Source organism: Acomys russatus, chromosome 22, assembly GCF_903995435.1.
Source record: "Acomys russatus chromosome 22, mAcoRus1.1, whole genome shotgun sequence".
Classification (NCBI taxonomy): domain Eukaryota; kingdom Metazoa; phylum Chordata; class Mammalia; order Rodentia; family Muridae; genus Acomys; species Acomys russatus.
In genome coordinates this window covers 10,178,675-10,197,331 of record NC_067158.1, presented here as the reverse complement: position 1 = coordinate 10,197,331, position 18,657 = coordinate 10,178,675, and the positions used below count along the sequence as shown (strand labels likewise).

General features: G+C 48.7%; 2 protein-coding genes across 3 annotated transcripts; one reads left to right on the top strand and one right to left on the bottom strand.

Moving 5' to 3' along the window:
• Window positions 1-1,790: 1,790 nt before the first annotated feature.
• On the bottom strand, window positions 1,791-3,127 carry Dusp18 (dual specificity phosphatase 18). 2 transcript variants are annotated; one of them, XM_051165199.1, is made up of 2 exons: window positions 2,660-3,127; window positions 2,361-2,549 (listed from the first exon to the last, which is right to left on the bottom strand). In XM_051165199.1, exons 1-2 carry the CDS (start codon window positions 2,822-2,824, stop codon window positions 2,361-2,363), a joined length of 354 nt encoding a protein of 117 aa, XP_051021156.1. In that variant the 5' UTR covers window positions 2,825-3,127. The 2 variants fall into 2 exon arrangements, with proteins under 2 accessions (XP_051021155.1, XP_051021156.1); XM_051165198.1 differs by having other exon boundaries at window positions 1,791-3,074.
• A 2,665-nt stretch (window positions 3,128-5,792) lies between these two features.
• Window positions 5,793-13,884, top strand: C22H5orf52 (chromosome 22 C5orf52 homolog). Its single transcript, XM_051165203.1, has 3 exons — window positions 5,793-6,162; window positions 11,519-11,627; window positions 13,687-13,884. The coding sequence occupies exons 1-3, from the start codon at window positions 5,957-5,959 to the stop codon at window positions 13,834-13,836; spliced, it is 465 nt and encodes a 154-aa protein (XP_051021160.1). The 5' UTR covers window positions 5,793-5,956; the 3' UTR covers window positions 13,837-13,884.
• The last annotated feature ends 4,773 nt before the right edge of the window (window positions 13,885-18,657 follow it).

Sequence of the window (18,657 nt, the reverse complement as noted above, 5' to 3'; positions counted from 1 at the left end):
TTCTTTTAAAAGAAAAATTCTGTGTTTCTTCCAGGGGAGTTGCATGGGGCATGGAGGCTCTGCCATACTCACCTGCTGTATAGGAGGCCTGCTTCTTCTGAATGGTGGATGTCAGGGGCTTGGCCACACCTGCCAGCTGTGTGAGGGGGTGAGGGAGTTGCTCTTGTTGAAAGGGGACATTAATCTAGAGCAGTGGCTTGCCACCTTCTCCTCTGCCTGCCTCTTACCAAACTTCCAGGCAGTCCCTTTGTGGAAATGGGGCACGGTTTGGGGAGTGGTTTAAATGTCAATTTGCTGTAAATTAGAATCACCTGAGTCCGGAGCCACACCTGGAGACTTGTCCCATTGCCTTTAACGGATGTGGGGAGACCCGGCCCAGTGTGGGCAGCGCCTTCTGAAAGCAGCTCAAGTAAAGAGGGCGTGGTCACCGTAAAGACCATTCACCTGTGTGCTCAGCCTTCCCACACTGACGTCAGAACCAGTGTGTCCAGGCTTCCCTGGACTAAGGATAAGTGGCTCTCCAGGAGCCCTCAGGTCTTTGCTGTCAGGTGGGGACTGCTGAAGTCCCAGCCTGATGGACTTGGCACATGGGTTGTGGGCCTCTCCAGTGAGAGCGCCGCTGTGGGACTGCTCCCTGGGCTGAGCAGCCAGCCTGAAGGGCAGGCAACTACAGGGTTCTCAGCCTTTCAGGTATAAGACAGCCTGGTTACTATTTTACCATGTGTTAAATTAATATTCCTTTTTATTTCTTTTCACCCTACCAGTTCTGTGCTTCCAAAGACCCCTAATACATGAGGAGGAGATCCCCTGTATTCAGCTCTTGAAATGCACAGCACTGGATCAAACCACCCAACAGGGCAGCCTTGCTGTTGTTGTCTGCCTCATAAACGGTCTGGAAAAGCTCTAGATTACATCAAGTGGTTAGTGTTTGTCAATGTGACATAAAACTAGAGTCGCCGGGGAAAAGGGACCCTCCACTGAGGTGGGCACATCTATGGGGCTTCTTGACGATTAGCTGATATGAGAAGGCCTTGTCTGCTCTGAGTGGTGCCACCAGGGCAGGTGATCCTGGACTGTTTAAGAAACTGGGCTGAGCAAGCCACAGGGAGCAAGCCATTCAGTAAACAGCATTCCTCTGTGGCTCTGCTTCAGGTCCTGTCCTGATGTCTCTTCACGACAGACTGAACCTCTAAGTCAACCCCTTTCCTTCCCAAGCAGCTTTTGGTGCGTGTCATACCACAAGAATCAAACTAAGCACTGATCTTGGTGGGCACGGAGGCACACACCTGCTAGCCCAGCATTCCTAAAGTATAGGAGGGAGGCTGGAGCTCAAGGCACAGCCTGGGCTACATGGGAACCCCATCTTAAACAAAGGCTCTTGAGCAGCCCTGAATTTCAGGGCCTCCTGGAGCCAACTCATTTGCTGACCTCTGACCTAATATCTCCTGACCAGCCCCCCTTGGACCCTGGATCTCATGGTCTGCAATTCCGCAATTCCCAGGCCAAGTGGAACAGCCTGGAAGTGGCCTCTTGGATGAGGCCTAGCAAAGATTAAGCCCTCTCTCCTCTCTCACGAAGGCTTCTGAGCACACGTGTAAACAGAGGGCTGTGTGCATGCATGCTGATGACCACTGATCTGGGCTCCACTATGACCCAAGCGCTGTGTAAATCTGATTTGAGAGCCAGAGTTGGGCCATGCGGGGAAGGTAGGGGTGGCCTGTGGAGCATGGCTTGAAGGCCCCTAATCTCGTAGGTTGGCACTTACTGTGAGAGCACCAGGATGCTTAAGGCTCTGCCTCTGAATGAACTGGGCTGTAAGATCCCAGGTTTGTCATATGTATAGGCCCGGCACCATTTTCTTCCTCCACACGCTAGGCAGCAGGGACCTACCTCTCACAGAAAAGTTACCTTCACCATATTATAAGAAACACATTTAATCTCTAAAAACACACAGGACAGATTGGGGTTTGTCTGTGACACAGGGGCTCACTTACGTAGCCCAGGCTGGCCCTTAAACTCACCTTGCTACCTTCCTGTTTCAGCCATCTGAGGATACAGGCATGTACCACCAAACCTGGCTGGGCTATGAGGTTAAAAAGTTATGGCACCTCGCTTTCTTTGCCCTTAGAAAAAGCACCATTTGATGAGCTCTGGTAGCAACAAGTGTAGAATGTTCGAGTTTAGGCCTTGATGTACTGTTAATGCCAGAGCTGTATGGCTGACCCCAACTTGGGGGGGGAGGGGCTGCTGGTTTGGCTTACAGCGGAATCATCAATCGGGTCTCCTTCTCATAGATGTCGGGGATCAGTCCCACTGGCGAGTTAATCATGTGCGTTGTATTCTTGCCAAACAACCGGAACTCATAATGAATGAGCTGCTCCCAAAAGCCACTGTTGGGCCTGATGATGGGCCGGCATGATTTGGTCCAAGTGTGAGCATCCAGAAGAGACATGGCATGGTACTTCATGAGGTAAGCGAGGCACAGGGCGGCTGAGCGGCTCACGCCAGCAGCACAGTGCAGCAGTGTGCGGCCCTGCTTCATCTCCACCGAATGGATATGGTCGGCGATGGGGTCGAAGAAATCACAGAGACGTGCGATGGGCGCGTCCACCACGGGCACCTGCACGTACTGGATGTCCTCATAGAAGGTGTTCGTCACCTCTACTGAGACATTGATGACCGTGGTGATCTGATGGCTGGACAGCAGGAACTTGTTGTTAGCAGCCACGCCATTGCTGATGAACAGGCTCTTGGTGATCTGTGAGAGGCCGCTGATTGAAGGCTGTGGGAACTGCACTGGGAAGGCACCCAAAGGGGAAGTCATCAAGGTGACAGGTCAGCAGTCGGTGAGGTGTTAAACTTGCATCTTTCTGCCAGGCGGTGCCCACTGAACACTGCAGGAAGGAGGAGGAAGTTTAGAGGGTAAGAACTCAGAAGACTTCTGGGAATTGGATGGGTGGGCCCCTAAGGCTAGCCACGGCAGTCCCTCTGACCCTCACTGCAGAAGCACATCCAGCGCTCGTTAGTTGCACTGACATCACTATGCCAAAGTGTTACCTGAGTGTTCGGGGGTCTTTTCACACAGAAAACACTGGGAATAAGAACAGTCAGCCACCAGAGGGATATAGGAAAGACTTTAAAGGGACTTCAGCTAGCGAGGGGAAGGGGTCAACCATGGCCTGAGAGACCATGGAAAAAGAGAGAGAGGGACAGGCCTTGCGTTTACTGGGGTGGGTTCAGGAGCAAGAGGGTGCTTAGGAGCTGAGAGGAGGCAGCTGCTGGAAGAACATTAGGCGGGATGTGTTCCAAGTGTGTTAAGTTGAACTGGACCCAAAGGTCACAAGAGGGAAGACGACATGGCAAGACCTTCTATCTTCTAATAACTAGTCAGCGGGGCTAGCTGGTGTTAGCAAACGGGGGTGTCGGTCCCTGAAGAGTGCGCACGCAACTGCTGTCATCCACAGTAAAGCTTGTGGGAACCTCATCATCTATTTGCTCAGCTGTGTGACTTCCAACATCAATGACTTTTGTTTGGTTGGTTTTTTTGTTTGTTTTTCGAAACAGGGTTTCTCTGTGTAGCCTTGACTGTCCTGGGCTTATTTTGTAGACCAGGCTGGCCTCCAACTCACAGTGATCTGCCTGCCTCTGCCTCCCCAGTGCTGGCACTAAAGGCGTGCGCCACCACTGTCTGGCTTGTTTGGTTTTTTGTTTGTTTGTTTGTTTTGTTTTGTTTTTTGAGACAGAGTTTCTCTGTGTAGCCTTGACTGTCCTGGACTCACTCTGTAGACTAGGCTAGCCTCTGAGATCCCCCTGCCTCTGTCTCCTGAGTGATGGGATTAAAGGCGTGCGCACCACCGCCTAGCTACATTAACGACTTCTAAGTAGACCAGAGCAAGTGAAAACGGAAGCCTGATGATGTCACCTGAAATACCAGCATTCAGGAGGCAGAGGAGGAAGGTGGAGGGACCCAGATACCTAGACCTTGTTTCATTGACCTCTTCCCCCAATAAAGAGCCAGGGAAACAAATGACAAGGTTTTTTTATTGTTGGTCTTTGGCATTGAAACAAAGCTGCTTACCTAAAATTAACCTTTGAGAAATTGGGATTTTCCAAGTAGGCCAGTTTCAGCTAGCATAAGGACATTGCCTGTCTGAATCCTCTCATAACAAAAGGTCATTTAAAGTAACCTCACAGAGCCAGCTGTGGTGGTGCACACCTGTAATCCTAGCACTCAGGAGGCAGAGGCAGACAGATCTCTGTGGGAGGCCAGCCTGGTCTACAAAGTGAGTCCAGGACAGCCAAGGCTACACAGAGAAACTCTGTCTTGAGAAAAACAACCAACCAACACAACAACAAATAAAGAAATAGTAAAAAAATAAATAAACATCAAGCTTGTCAGTTATTTTTCTACTGTTCTGTCTCCCAGTTCCTGCCTTCCAAGGAATGTGACTTTGAAGTGACTGCTGTTTTTGCTTCTGCTCTCTTCAGTCCTTTTCTATCCACAAACCACAGATCATGTCTGCCTGCCCAATGGAACATTCTACTGTACAGAATGAAATGTGCAATTTTAGAATAGAAAATAAAGACAAACAAGGTCGTTAAGCTGTTGATCAATAGGAGCAACACGCCTACCTTTAAAAGTGTTTGTAGGAAAGTTAAGATACAAAGCCTGGTGAGAATGACAAAGAAAGGCATTTATAGCTGGGCGTGGTGGCACACTCGTGAGGCAGAGGCAGGCGGACTGCTGTGAGTTCGAGGCCAGCCTGGTCTACAAATAGAGTCTAGGACAGCCAAGGCTACACAGAGAAACCCTGTCTCAAACCCTCCCCCCTCAAAAACAGAACAAAAAAAAAAACCAAAAAAAAAAAAAAAAAAAAAAAAAAAAAAAAAGAAAAAGAAAGGCATTTGTTTCAGGTTGGGTATAGAATTGCAAAGATGGTTTGAGGCAATTGTAGACAGCAGGGGCATGGGAGAGCAGACCTGGAAGCTGAGGCAAGAAGATTCAGGAGTTCCAGGCCAGCCTAAACTACTGAAACTCTTTCAAAGACAATCAAACCAACCCGCAACAAAAGAACAAACCCGATAGCATTCCTCACAAAAGTCTGAACACTTTGGATTGATGAGGAGGAGAAAGAGAGACAAAACTTGGTCACTTTGCAGCCAACAAGGCCTTTGGCCTCTGGTTAATTTGTCACCCGCGGAAAGTAAGATTCGAGGAAAAAGTTTTGTTCATTGTCTGACAGCAAGTTCTGAAGTCTGTTATTTCTGGTGGACTAGACTTTCTGGAGAAAGTTGACAAACCTAGTAGGTGGGGCGTTTGTTAAATTCTGGGTTATAAACGTGGAACAGAGTCCTCAAGTTGATGGGTGGGAGGTGCCACTTCAAGCCTTACGTGGTGACAAGACTCAGACGACCTTACCTCTTCCCGGTAGTTACCCCGGGAATCTTTCATGGAGCAAAGGCAGGGCGGAGCCGCAGGCGACGGTCTCCACGAAAGGGAGGGTCCGTCATAATCCCGGAACTCGGCAGCAACGGCTTCTCCTCGCGCAACAAAGAGCAGTTCTGGGCCTAGGGGGAAGCCGTAGCTTGCTCTACACCCGGGCGCAGCCTCGTAGGACTCGCGCAGTTACCAGACTCTCGGAAAAGCCCGGTGGGGTGCGGCAGAGCCTCTCCGCCCGTCTCCCCGGAGACGCGCCGAGCACCTCTCACAACAGCCTAAAGGACCACCGCTAGGCCTGCCGCCTTCAGGCCCGCCCCTTTGCTCGTCTCCTAGGCAACGCGGCTACCCGAGCGTCACAACGAGCTTCAAAAGACGGTCACGCGGTCCGCCGCCTGCAGGTCCCGCCCCCTTGCTCGTCTCCTGGGCAACGCGCGGAGCTCCGCCTTTGACTTCAGTGTAGCTAGGTAGTCGCTGCCACGCGCCCTCCCTCCGTCCATTCCCGGGGCGTTCTCCCGCATGTCAGATTCCTCCACACAGCCCAGAAGACCTTCGGTTAAATGGGACCTGGGCTCGGATTACGAGGACGTTGCCGGGGAGACCACCGGCTCTGGCACGGACTTCCGGCGCGAGAGACTTGACAGCCAGCCGGATGTTGGCTCCCGCTTGTCACCGCAGATCTTCTTCCTGCGGCCGCGGCCCCCAATCCGGAAGCTGTTGTTCAGGTGTGGCACCAGTGTACGGAGCAGTCGGCCGACCAGGGACCCCTGAGGGCATCAGAGCTTTCCGACCCACGTTTTGCCCAAGCCGCGTCTCCCACCCCACCTCCGTCCATTCGTATTTCTCAGATCCCAGGAATGTCGGCATTCTTCAGACCCATAGGACCCTCAGAAGCTCCGATTCTGGGCTGAAGAAGGCGTAGTCGCGTTTCCAGCCCTAGAAATGAATCCCGGCCCTGGCTTACTAAAAGCTTGACGTTTGGGGCGCAAGTCCAAATTTACTTGACAGTCTGTCATCAAGTTTTCCATTCTCCAGTGGTCTCAAAAAATCCTTAAATTCCCCATTGTTTGGCTCCAATCCTACTCCCCCACCCCCACCCCCACTTCCTCAACCCCTCTCCCAACATCAGCCAAGTTCTTACAGGCATCTTATTATGGAAAAGCAATTTTTAAAAAACCCATTATTTACTACTTGAAAGGTAATATTTTAGCATCTTTCTTATTTCCAATATTGACAAGTTTGGTGCACCATTGAGTAAGAAGGGTCTTTAAATATTTAGGCTCTTTTGTCGTTGAAAATAGGATTTAGACCTGTGTGTGAATTCCTGACCTTTTAAACCATCAGCACGTGGGTATGTTGAGCGCTTCCTGCATAAAAGCCAGAAAATGGAAGTAGGAGGCTTGGGGGCGGGGCGGGGTTCTTTGTGTAAGTGTATAAATGTAAGCACACCGAGAAGACAGTTGTTACATACTGATAGAAAACTAACTGGAAAACATTTTCTAATTCTTCTATAGGTTTTTTTGTTTTCTTCTTAAACTGGGCATGCTGGCACATGCTTGTAATCCCAGCATTCCAGTGCTGGGGGAGGTGGATCCGGAATTCAAGATCATCCTCAGCTTAAGAGGGAGTTCTAGGCCAGCCTGGCTGGATGCATGAGACTCCCCCCCCCACACACACAGAGAGAGAGAGAGAGAGAGAGAGAGAGAGAGAGAGAGAGAGAGAGAGAGAGAGAATATGAATAGTGTATTTTATGATCTTATTGTTGTTGTTTGAGACAAGGCTTCTTTGTGTAGTAGCCCTCCCTACCTGTCCTAGAATCATTTTGTGGAGACTAGGCTGGCCTCGAACTCACATTGACCGGCTTGCCTCTGCCTCCCAAGTGCTGGGCTTAAAGGAGTTTTATGATGATAGCTTATTGGTCTGAAGCATTTGTGTTTGCTGTTCCTTCTGTTCCTATGTACATCTGACAACCATTTCTGTTTCCATCAACTCATGAAAATGTGTGTGTGTGGTTCTTGCCTTTTTGCTGTTGTTTGTTTGGGAATTTGTATTCAGGGAACACTTGGCCTTTTAAAATGGTTTGTGGGTTTGTAAAAATAATGCACACTAATTAAACAACAGCAACACCGAAACAGAAGACAACAGCAAAAGAAATGAGCAGAAATGATCACTGTTAACATATTGATGTGTATGTTTAAGGTCTTGGGCTGGTTAATTTTTTGTCAACTTGAAATGAACTAGAGTTACCGGGGATGAAGGAACCTCCATTGGGAACTTGCCTGCAGCTGGCTGGCCAGGGGCATGTCTGTGGGTATTTTCCTAATGATTGCGAGGGAGGCTGCAGCCACGGTGGGGGCTGGGCCACTTCTGGACAAGTAGTTGGGTTGAATAAGAAGGCGAGTTGAGCTAGTCATGAAAAGCAAGCCAGGAAGCAGCCTTCCACAGAGGCCTTGGCTTTAGTTCCTTCCCTGAGTCCTGCCTCACCTTTACTCCATAAGGGACTGTAGCCTGTGTGGTGAAATGAATACTCTCTTGAAGTTGTTTTCTGTTTGTGTTTTATCCCAGCAACGGAGAGGCCAAGGTAGTCCACATGTAAGTGTATGTGTGTTACTTTTTTTTTGTTTTTGTTTCTTGAGACAGGGTTTCTCTGTATAGCCTTGGCTGTCCTGGACTCACTTTGTAAAACAGGCTGGCTTTGAACTCACATTGATCCGCCTGCCTCTGCCTCCCGAGTGCTGGGATTAAAAGCGTGCACCACCACACCCGACTGTTATATTTTTAAAGAGCACGCAGCACTGTTTAATAATCTGCCCTTTTCCCTCTATCTAGTTATACCAAGATATTCATACTTAATCACATGTATTTTATCAGATGATAATAGCACAATTATCCACCCGCTTCCTCTTTAGACATTTGACTTCCAAGTTTTAGCATGAATGAGCAATTTTTTTTTTTTTTTTTTTTACAGATTTTATTTATTTATTGTATGAATGCTCTATCTGCATGTACACCCGTATGCCAGAAGAGGGCATCAGATCACATTACAGATGGTTGTGAACCACCATGTATGTGGTTGCTGGAAACTGAACTCAGGACCTCTAGAAGAACAGTCAGTGCTTTTAACCCCTGAGCCATCTCTCCAGCCCCTGAGCAATCATTTTTTAATGGGAAAAACAATTTCAAAACACTTCATTATCAAAAAAAAAGTAATTAAGTTATCAAAAAATAAAAACAGTGGCCGGGCGTGGTAGCACACGCCTTTAATCGGGAGGCAGAGGCAGGCAGATCGCTGTGAGTTCGAGGCCAGCCTGGTCTACAAAGCAAGTATAGGACAGCCAAGGCTATACAGAGAAACCCTGTCTCGAAAAACAAACAAACAAATAAGCAAATAAAAACAGTGGCTAGCAACATCCTTTGCCGTTGTTTATTTATTGAGGCATGTGTCCTAGGATGGCTTAAATTCACAATGTAAGTAAGAATGGCTTTGAACTTCTGCTCAAGCACCAGGCACGCCTTTAATCCCAGCACTCGGGAGGCAGAGGCAGGCGGATCGCTGTGAGTTCGAGGCCAGCCTGGTCTACAAAGTGAGTCCAGGACAGTCAAGACTACACAGAGAAACCCTGTCTTGAAAAACCAAAAAAAAAAACAAAAAAAAAAACAAAACAAAAAAAAAAAACCCAACAACAACAAACCAAAACAAACAACAACAACAAAAACCCCACAAAACTTCTGCTCCTCCTGCTCCTGCCTCCCAAGTGCTGGGGTCATAAGAGAGTTTTTATTGGTGCTGGAGACTACCCAGGACTATGTGAGTGCTAAGCATACATCCTACCCCACTGAGCCTTGTTCCCAGTTCTCCATCCTGCTAGTAATGCTCCGTTCTTCTCACCCTTGTAAGGTGTCTCCAACCCATTGATGCCATGGGACCAGGCATCTGACACTGCACGCCATAGCAGACTTAAACATTAACTTGATTGCGTGATTCCCGAGTGTGAACTTTTTGTCAGTGACATTGTCCTGCAGTGTCAAAAGGTGGAACATGCTTGTTAGGGTTCCCAAAAGTCCTGTAACACCCCAAGCTTCTTTTACATTTAAACGTTTCCCGAACTCTTCCCTCAGACTCTTCTTATTAGCCAACCCTGGGTCCTACCTAAACTCCCTTGTCTCTTTCCCTCCCTCCCTCCCTCCCTCCCTCCCTCCCTTCCCTCCTTCCCTTCTCTCCCTCCTTCCCTTTTAAGCACAATGGACCTGAGTTCTCTATCTTTTAGCTTCCCGAGTGCTGAGATCCAGGCTTGCACTAACACAACCAGCTTTCCTTTTCTTTTCTTCTTTTTTTTTTTTTTAAATGCTGTTCTGTTCTACCCCCTCTTTCCAGATCTCCCACAGATCTAGGCTCCCCACTTACACCTCTCTCAAAATCATCTTTTACCTTTACCTTCCACCTTTTTTCCTTCGGCCACCTCCACCTTTGCTCTCAGGCTGCACAAGCCCAGCATTGCAGGTGGAGCTCAGTGGCAGAATGCTTGACTAATGTGCGCTGCCCCGCGTTCCACCCCAGAGTAACAGTAACAGCAACTGTTAGGGAAAGTATCGGTCAAGGATCCCCAAGACCAAGTTCTCAGCACAAAGATTTATCTGCCCCAGTGGGACAGAGGGCAGGGAATAAGAGACAAAGACAGGAAACAGAGGGTGAGGGAGAGGGGGAAAGGAGCAAGGCAGTTGGGGGCCAGGGGTCTGGAGGACAAAGGACTGCCTCTGGATAGAGAGACTGCTGTGGCACATAGGAAAATGGTAGTTTGTAAAAGTGCAAGGGAGAGTTCGAGGCCAGCCTGGTCTATAAAGCAAGTTCAGGACATCCAAGGTAATACAGAGAAACCCTGTCTCAAAAAACCAACAACAAGCCAGGCGTGGCAGCGCATGCCTTTAATCCCAGCACTCCAGAGGCAGAGGCAGGCGGATGTGAGTTCGAGGCCAGCCTGGTCTACAAAGTGAGTCCAGGACAGCCAAGGCTACACAGAGAAACCCTGTCTTGGAACCCCCCCCCCCCAAAAAAAAACCCAACAACAACGAAAACAAAAGTACAAGGGAACCCTGTGTTAGAATGAGGTGTTTAATTTTGATTGGGCATGTTAATTAAGTACACCAAAGAGGGGTTTTGATTTTTGGACTTCAATACTTTGATAGCTGGACCTTGGTAGTCAGCCTCAGGAGGAGGTGGCCAAATAAGGGCATAGAACTAGGTGGGTAGCTTTAGGAATGCAATCTAATGGTTTTTCAGCAAGGCAGAGGGAGTGAGGGAGGAGGGCGAGGTGTGCCAGGGCCATGCTCACCAGGTTGGAGCTGGCCAGAGTGCCTTCAATAACAGCAATAAAGTCTTGAGGACTCCTCTGGTTTTCTGTTGACACCTCTCTTGTGAACTGCTTTGGAGTTTTCTGTGCTCTCCTAGGATGACTCTGAGTTCAGGAAACAGCCTTTTACATACCTTGCTTACTGGCAAAACTTAAGAGTGGTTTCCTCACTCCTCTGTGACAGATTAAAACGGAATGAACTAAGGGCCAAGGCAAAGCTATATTATATAAACGAAGATTTATTGGGAGCTACACAGGAGGGGAAGGGGAAAGGTGCTGGCAGAGAAAAAGGAGAAGAGGAGAGGCACAGGAGAGGGAGAGGCAGAGGAGAGCGAGGGAGTGGGGGGAGAGGAAGGGCAGGGAAAGAGGCAAGGGGAACCAAAATGTTTAGATTATATACAGAAGGGCTTCTGGGAGGGGGAAGCTCCGACCCTAGGTAGAGGGCAGGGCATGCTGGCCACGCCCTGCAACAGGTAGGGACCTAACATTCTGAAATGAGAAAACTTCTCTTGAAGCCCAAGGAGGAGCTGAGCGTGGTGGCGCGTACCTTTCATCAGAGCACTTGGGAGGCAGAGGCAGGCGGGTCTCTCTGAGTTCCGGGCCAGCCTGAGCTACAAAGCAAGACCCTGCCTCAGAAGCAAAACAAACCCAAAGACGTACCTTCCACCACCCCAGCACCTGGAGCCTTGAGCCGCGGTCTCTAATCTGTCCCATCTTCCCCTCTCCGCTCTAGCTTAATGAACGCTAATGACGCAAGCGTGAAGAAACTTCTACCCAGGAGCCATTTGTCTCGGGTGATTATTCGGGACAACCTCAATGCACAGCGCATCTACGAGATGGAGGTAAAGTAGTCACCAGGATCCGTGCTGGAGCGTGTTAGTGACCTGAGCATTCCACACGCCTCTTATGTGTCTCCTTCCTCAGGTAGCCTGGGGTAGAAATGGAGTTCTCAGCCCTAGTGCTAATAAGGGGCCGTGAAAGTATTTTAGGGGAGGCCCTGTTTTACAGTGGAAACAGATGACATGTGAGGTTGGTGCCCTGCCCAAGGTGTGACACCTGCTCTGCATAGCTGAAGAGACTCACAGAGGAAGACCTTGCCTCTCAAAACACATTATCTCCCATGTAGAAGCTTAGGCTCTATAGCTTGAATTGACATCAGCATCATTATCTGGTTAGTTTTTTTTCTTTCGAAGAGTTATCCCATTTCCCGAGGAGAGCTGAGGCCAGCAGCAGCAACCACAAACCCTCAACAAGACCCTCAACAAGACGCAAACCGAGCAGAGCTCCCTGTGTGGTCCCTGGACTACACTTCCCATTTGATGGTCCAGGAGAAATAGGCTGGACTCAGAGATAGGCCAGTTTTGTGTGACCTTGAGGGAGTTACACTTTCTTCATTTGTAAAGTGGGATTTGAAACTCTGTTACCAGTTTTTTGCTGAAAATCTGAAGTAGTTTAAACAAAATAGCTGGAGTTCACACAGCAGGATGGGTAGGACCAGATGGCCGATGCTTCCCAGCTTCCTTTGCGGCTCTTGCTATCTGCCTTTTGAAGTCTGGATCTCTTGTAGGGGTGCGTCACTTTCTACCTGGCTTAGAAATATTTGAGCATTATCTCACATCCTGATTGCATTGTAGTTGGGGGGGGGGTCACCTGCAATTGGGTCCCCATATCCTATCCTGTAGCTGGGTCATTGTAATGACGACTGAATGTGACTGAGTGAGTAGGGCAAGGATTTGTCCTCCCAGACCTTACAGTCTTGTTAGGACAGGACAGGAGTTATGGGATGGATAAAATTAGGATTCCCTGGGATATATGGGCTGTCATAGGTAAGGTGACATATATTAGATATCACATATAGCTATAAATCACAGATAATACATAAACAGCACAATGATTAATAGTGACCATAGTGCCGGGCGTGGTGGCGCACGCCTTTAATCCCAGCACTCGGGAGGCAGAGGCAGGCGGATCGCTGTGAGTTCGAGGCCAGCCTGGTCTACAAAGTGAGTCCAGGGTGGCCAAGGCTACACAGAGAGACCCTGTCTAGAAAGAACCAAAAAAAAAAAAAAAATAGTGACCATAGTGAGAGAATTTATGGGAGGGGAAAGACCCAGATGGAAGCCAGGCAGTGGCAGCACACGCCTTTAGTCCCAGCACTCGGGAGGCAGAGGCAGACGGATTGATGTGAGTTTGAGATCAGCCTGGTCTACAAAGCGAGTCCAGGACAGCCAAGACTACGCAGAGAAACCCTGTCTTGAAAAAAAAAAAAAAAAAAAAAACAAATAAAGCAAAACAAAACAAACAAACAAAAAAAAAATCCAAAAAACTGTATCCTCTATTTATTATTCCCTCACAATTTTCTTTTTCTTTTTCTTTCTTTCTTTCTTTTTTCTTTTTCCTGAGACAAGGTTTCTCTGTGTAGCCTTGGCTGTCCTGGACTCACTTTGTAGACCAGGCTGGCCTAGAACTCACAGCGATCCGCCCGCCTCTGCCTCCCGAGTGCTGGGATTAAAGGCGGGCGCCACCACGCCCGGCACAATTTTCATCTATTTGTTATTTATTTTGTGGTCTTGGAAGCTGACCCAACGGTGTCGGTGTCATATCTGCTAGGCCAGCTCTATTCCTGGCCTCTCGAATACCTATTTCCTTAACAATCTTCAGATTGTTAAAGTTGAAATCAGGCTTCCTCAACTGCAGAGCATCAGAGGGTACCATGGCAGTCTATGCAGCCCAATGTCCACTCTTTACAAACAGGGAAACTGAGGTTCTCCGTGGTCATAGCTATTTCATGGAATTGTAGTGGGTCCAGCAGGCTTCTTGCTACTTCTGGGTCAGCAGACTCAGATGTCTCTTGCTACGACATGGCTTGTTTAATCCTCAATCCGCCTCTGTTTTTATAAGATGAGAGCTTCGGACAAAACCAAGAGAAAGATGAGTGACTTGTACGACCACCTGAAAAAAAAGTTCGTGACAGACCAGCTGAGGAAGATGCTGCGCTGGAGGCGGGAATCCCTGAGCACCCAGCAGTACTTAGACAGGGAGCGGACCTGAAGGGGCTGGACTTAGATGGCGAGCCAGACACCTTCACTGGGGCAGAATGATCTGCCCCAGGGACAACAAAACCATGCTGGTGAGAGCTGAGGAGACCCAGATCATGCGGGCCTCCACCATTGTAGAGCAATAAAGGGAAAGCAGCAGCTAGGATAGGAGCACAGAATGTCCTGGCTTCTGGTGTGCTTTGCTCTGCCATTCCCTCTATTCCAGTGAAAGGTCCCCACAGCTGCTGGCGCTGGGAGGGAGAGGCAGGGTCAAGCCAGTCTCCTGGGTTTGTGCAAGCATGGCTACTTCTGTGCCTGAATTTCTTTTTCTTTGCTTTTTCTCCCCCCCCCCCCCGTCTCTCTTTCCCACACACACTTCACTTCCATTCTTCCTTTCTTCCTTCCTCACTTTGGAGACGGAACCAGAGCTTCGCACATGCTCAGCACGTGCTCTCCCCAGCAGCACACGTTACTGAGCCCACACATCTGCCAGCTGAGCTGGGGCTGTTGACATCTTAGATGGAAAGGATTGAGTAATGGCCACCACGTGACATTCCAGCAGCAAGGAGGTCAGGGTGAGGCACCACCTAGCAGCTGTGTGACCTTGGAACCTCTCTGGGCCTCTGTTTCTTCATAGGAAGGAGTCAGGCAGGAGAAAGGTAACCTGCCTCCCGGGGCTGGCAGACGCCAAATGCCTGGCCCAGAACTCATCCTTTTCCAACTGCTGCCACAGTGGTGATACCTAGCCTTCCTGGTGTTGCTGCAAAGCATGTTGGGACCTCCTGCCTCCTGTCTGCCCCTTCCCCCTAGCCTGCTTAAATCACGTGTGTGCTTTCCTCGTTGCCGGGAATTGAACTCAGGACCTTTGGAAGAGCAGACAGTGCTCTTAACCTCTGAGCCATCTCTCCAGTCCGGGATGCATTATCTTGAATGCAGAGGTCCTGGTCTTCTGGCTTTGGTTCCCTCTTCTCTGATGTCCCTGAGCCTCAAGCACCGGGATCGTGTTGCATTACTCATAGTCACACCCCGTGGTCAGGTGATCTCTGCGTTCTGACCAGCTGCGCCTTTTTATTTTACATGTCTTGCCAGCATGTCTGTCTGTGCACTATGTGCATGCCTGGTGCCTGCAGAAGCCAGAGGCAGCTTTGGTTTCTCTGAAACTGGACTTAGCGAGGGTTGGGAGCACCATGTGGATGTTGGGAATCGAACTCAGATCCTCTACAAGAATAGCCAGTGCTCTTATCAGCCAAGCTACTACAGCCATGATGATGATGACAACGATGATGACAATGATGTCTGTTTTTTTTTTTTTTTTCTTTCATTTGGTTGGTTAGTTGGTTTTGGCTTTTTCAGACAGAGTTTCTCAGTGTAACAGCCTTGGTTGTCCTGGACACTCTTTGTAGATCAGGCTGGCCTCGAACTCAAAAAGATCTGCTTGCCTCTGCTGGAATTAAAGGTGTGTGCCACCACATCCAGCTCCATGACTGGTTTTGGAGACAGGGTCTTATATAGACATGCCTGGCCTTGAATTTGCTATGTAGCTGAGGATGGCTTTGAACTCCTAATCCTCCCGCCTCTATCTCTTGGGTGCTAGGATTATAGGTGTGTGCTAGCACACTCAGTCCTTCCTCACAGTCTCCTTCCTACTATACTCATGAGAGAAAGCATGCTGAATATGTACCTCTTACTCTGCCTTCTAGGATGATAGTCAAATATCCTGATCTTGCTGCCTTTCTTTACAACTGAATGCAATTCCATTTTACATGTGTATTTGTTTGGTTGGTTGTTTGGTTTTTCAAGACAGAGTTTCTCTGTGTAGCCTTGGCTGTCCTGGACTCACTTTGTAGACCAGGCTGGCTTTGAACTCATAGCGAGCTGAATATGTACCTCTTACTCTGCCTTCTAGGATGATAGTCAAATATCCTGATCTTGCTGCCTTTCTTTACAACTGAATGCAATTCCATTTTACATGTGTATTTGTTTGGTTTTTCAAGACAGAGTTTCTCTGTGTAGCCTTGGCTGTCCTGGACTCACTTTGTAGACCAGGCTGGCTTTGAACTCATAGCGACTCACCTGCCTCTGCCTCCCAAATGCTGAGATTAAAGGTGTGCGCCGCTGCTGCCACCACCGCCGCTGCCGCCACCACCCAGCTACATGTATGTTTTTAAACTCCATCTGTTGATAGACATCGAGCCTGGTTTTATTTCCTGACAATTATGAATGCTGCATCAATACATATGTGTGTGTAGGTAGATCTCTGTGTCATGTTGCCTTCCTGTCTCTTGGGTAGATATTCAAGAGTGGGTAAAATGTAGAGGCATTTTAATTTAAACATGGCTGCTCTGGCAAGAGATCACATCTCAAGACCTTCTAGGTCTGTGATCCAGCTGGAATACAGACACACCTTTAAACCCCGCACTCAGGAGACAGAGGCTGGCAGATCTCTGAGTTCTAGTTAGTTCTGTTCAGGCAGTTTGCTTGAGTCAGTGAGTAGAGAGGCAGTGCATGGAGTTGAGTTCATGGCAGGAAGTTCTGTTTGTGGAATTCAGAGGCAGTTTTACTGGGAAAATTTTACAGAGACAGGTTGAAGACAGAACAAGTTAGAGAATAAGAAGGAGCCAGAAGACTAGAACATATTGCCAAAGTTAGTTTGAGACCAAGCAGAGCATTACAGTCAGAATCTGAGAGAAGGCAGTTTGAATCAGTCAGCTGGGAGAAGAGTTTGAGCCAGAACAGCTGAGTTGAACCAGCCAGCCCAGAGCTTAGTAAGAACAAGTAAGGGTGAGCTCATTAAGCAGTAAGTCCCAGAGGCTGAAAACATTCTAGGCCTAGATTAGATTGTGTGGAGGCTAGAAGCTTCCAGGACTAGGCTTAGCTTAGAAGTCGGAGGTAGTAAAACCTCTGAGACAACAGTTATATCAGGCGACTAAAAGTTACTTTTATAGTAATATGGTAGTTTTAATTTTTTTGAGGAACCTCTAATTTCTGTAGTGGTGGCAATAGTTGTGTTATGATTGGCAGTGTGCCCTTGCCAGCATTTGCTGTCACTGGTTGCCTTGATCATAGCCAGTCCAGGCAGCGGTTTCAGAACTCCAGCTTGGTGGATCCACAGCAGCCTGGCAAAGGGGCACGGTGGCTGGGATCAGAGTGCGCTCTGTGGAACAGGGAACAAGGCAGCTTCCTGCTGCTAAGGGTGACTTCAAGGTTCTTAGGATTCTGCCCCTTTCATCCACCCACCCTCATATTCATGCCCATTGATCTGTACATCTACCTTCCTTGTGCACCTGTCCCCTCCATCTGTTCACCCATCATCCGTCCATCCATCCACCCACCCATCCGTCCATGTATTTACTAATCCATCTGCCAGTCTATTGGCCCATCTTACTGTGCCACTCTCCACCCCAACCCACCTATCCCATCCACCCACTCACTTATCCATCCATCTACCTTCCAATCTACCCATCCACCCCCTACCCACCCATGCATGTGACCCTTCAACACAAAGTGCAGAGGCCGGGGGACTAGTTTTCACGTTTTCTGTGTGACACTAACTTTTTCTGATCTGTGTTGGCAAATGAGGCAACATGTAGCTTGGGAGTGTGTCTGTCCTGTCCTGATAACACTCTGATCTTGGGAAAGTGACCTCTCCACTGAGAATCTGGGGATGCAGAAGAGACCATCCTGCTGTCTCGTGCACTTCTATTTAACTTCTGTTAAGAGGTTAAAGACAGGCGGGCAGTTGGGGGTTGGCTTGCCAAGCTTAGAAAAGGGGGACGGGTGGATTTGAGAATGCATCCTGATGCTGCCACTGATAAAGTAGGAATGAGGTCACCAGCTCTCCCCACCCCTCAGAACTGTAGGGAGGACTTTCAATAAATGGAGTAGAGCTTCTTCTTGTTGTTGTTGTTTTGTGTTTTGTTTTGGTTTTTCGAGACAGAGTTTCTCTATGTAGCCTTGACTATCCTGGACTCACTTTGTAGACCAGGTTGACCTTGAACTCAGAACGATCCACCTGCCTCTGCCTCCCAAGTGCTGGGATTAAAGGCGTGCGCCACCATGCAGAGTTTCTTGAGAATAGAGGTAATAAGCTAGACGACAAGGGCCCAGGCTCTAGGTTGAGGCAGATCCTGTAATGACCACCAGGGGGCAGCAGATGCTCACACTATATGCCTATCTGTGTAGCTCTAAGGAGGCACCATTCCTGCTGTGTGCAGGGTTCTGAGGGTGTGGTAGTGAAGGCCAGATCACTTAATTTCGTGGGTCTTCTTGTACCAATAGGGAGACAGATATGCCCAAGGCAAGCCCTCCCTTATTTCCCGTCTTTAAATCTTTTTTTTTTTTTTTTTTTTTTTTTTGGGTTTTTCGAGACAGGGTTTTTCTGTGTAGCCTTGGCCATCCTGGACTCACTTTGTAGACCAGGCTGGCCTCGAACTCACAGCGATCCGCCTACCTCTGCCTCCCGAGTGCTGGGATTAAAGGCGTGCGCCACCACGCCCGGCTCCGTCTTTAAATCTTGTTTACGTTGTTATTATTGAATGTGTGTGTGAAATGGTGTGGGTGTGGGCGGAGAGAGCAAGCTGGGCAGCTGGTTCTCTCCTTCCACCACGTGGGTTCTGGGGCCATCTGTCAGAATTGGCAGCCAGCTCCTTTACCGACTGAGCTATCTCATGGCCCCTCCTTCCTTTTTTTTTTTTTTTTTTTTTGAGACAAGATCTCATGTGGCCCAGGATGGCCTTGGACTCCCCCAAGTTGCCAAACTTTTTGAACTTTTTTGTTTGTTTGTTTTTGTTTTTCTGGCTGTCCTGGAACTAGCTCTGTAGACCAGGCTAGCCTC

What these genes read in the sequence shown, in the direction of transcription:
- C22H5orf52 (XM_051165203.1), top strand. Translation starts at nt 5,957, where the DNA reads ATGTCAGATTCCTCCACACAGCCCAGAAGACCTTCGGTTAAATGGGAC. An exon ending in ATCCGGAAGCTGTTGTTCAG is followed by an intron (nt 6,163 to 11,518) that starts GTGTGGCACCAG and finishes TCTCCGCTCTAG; the next exon opens with CTTAATGAACGCTAATGACG. An exon ending in AGCGCATCTACGAGATGGAG is followed by an intron (nt 11,628 to 13,686) that starts GTAAAGTAGTCA and finishes TGTTTTTATAAG; the next exon opens with ATGAGAGCTTCGGACAAAAC.
- Dusp18 (XM_051165198.1), bottom strand. Translation starts at nt 2,824, where the DNA reads ATGACTTCCCCTTTGGGTGCCTTCCCAGTGCAGTTCCCACAGCCTTCA.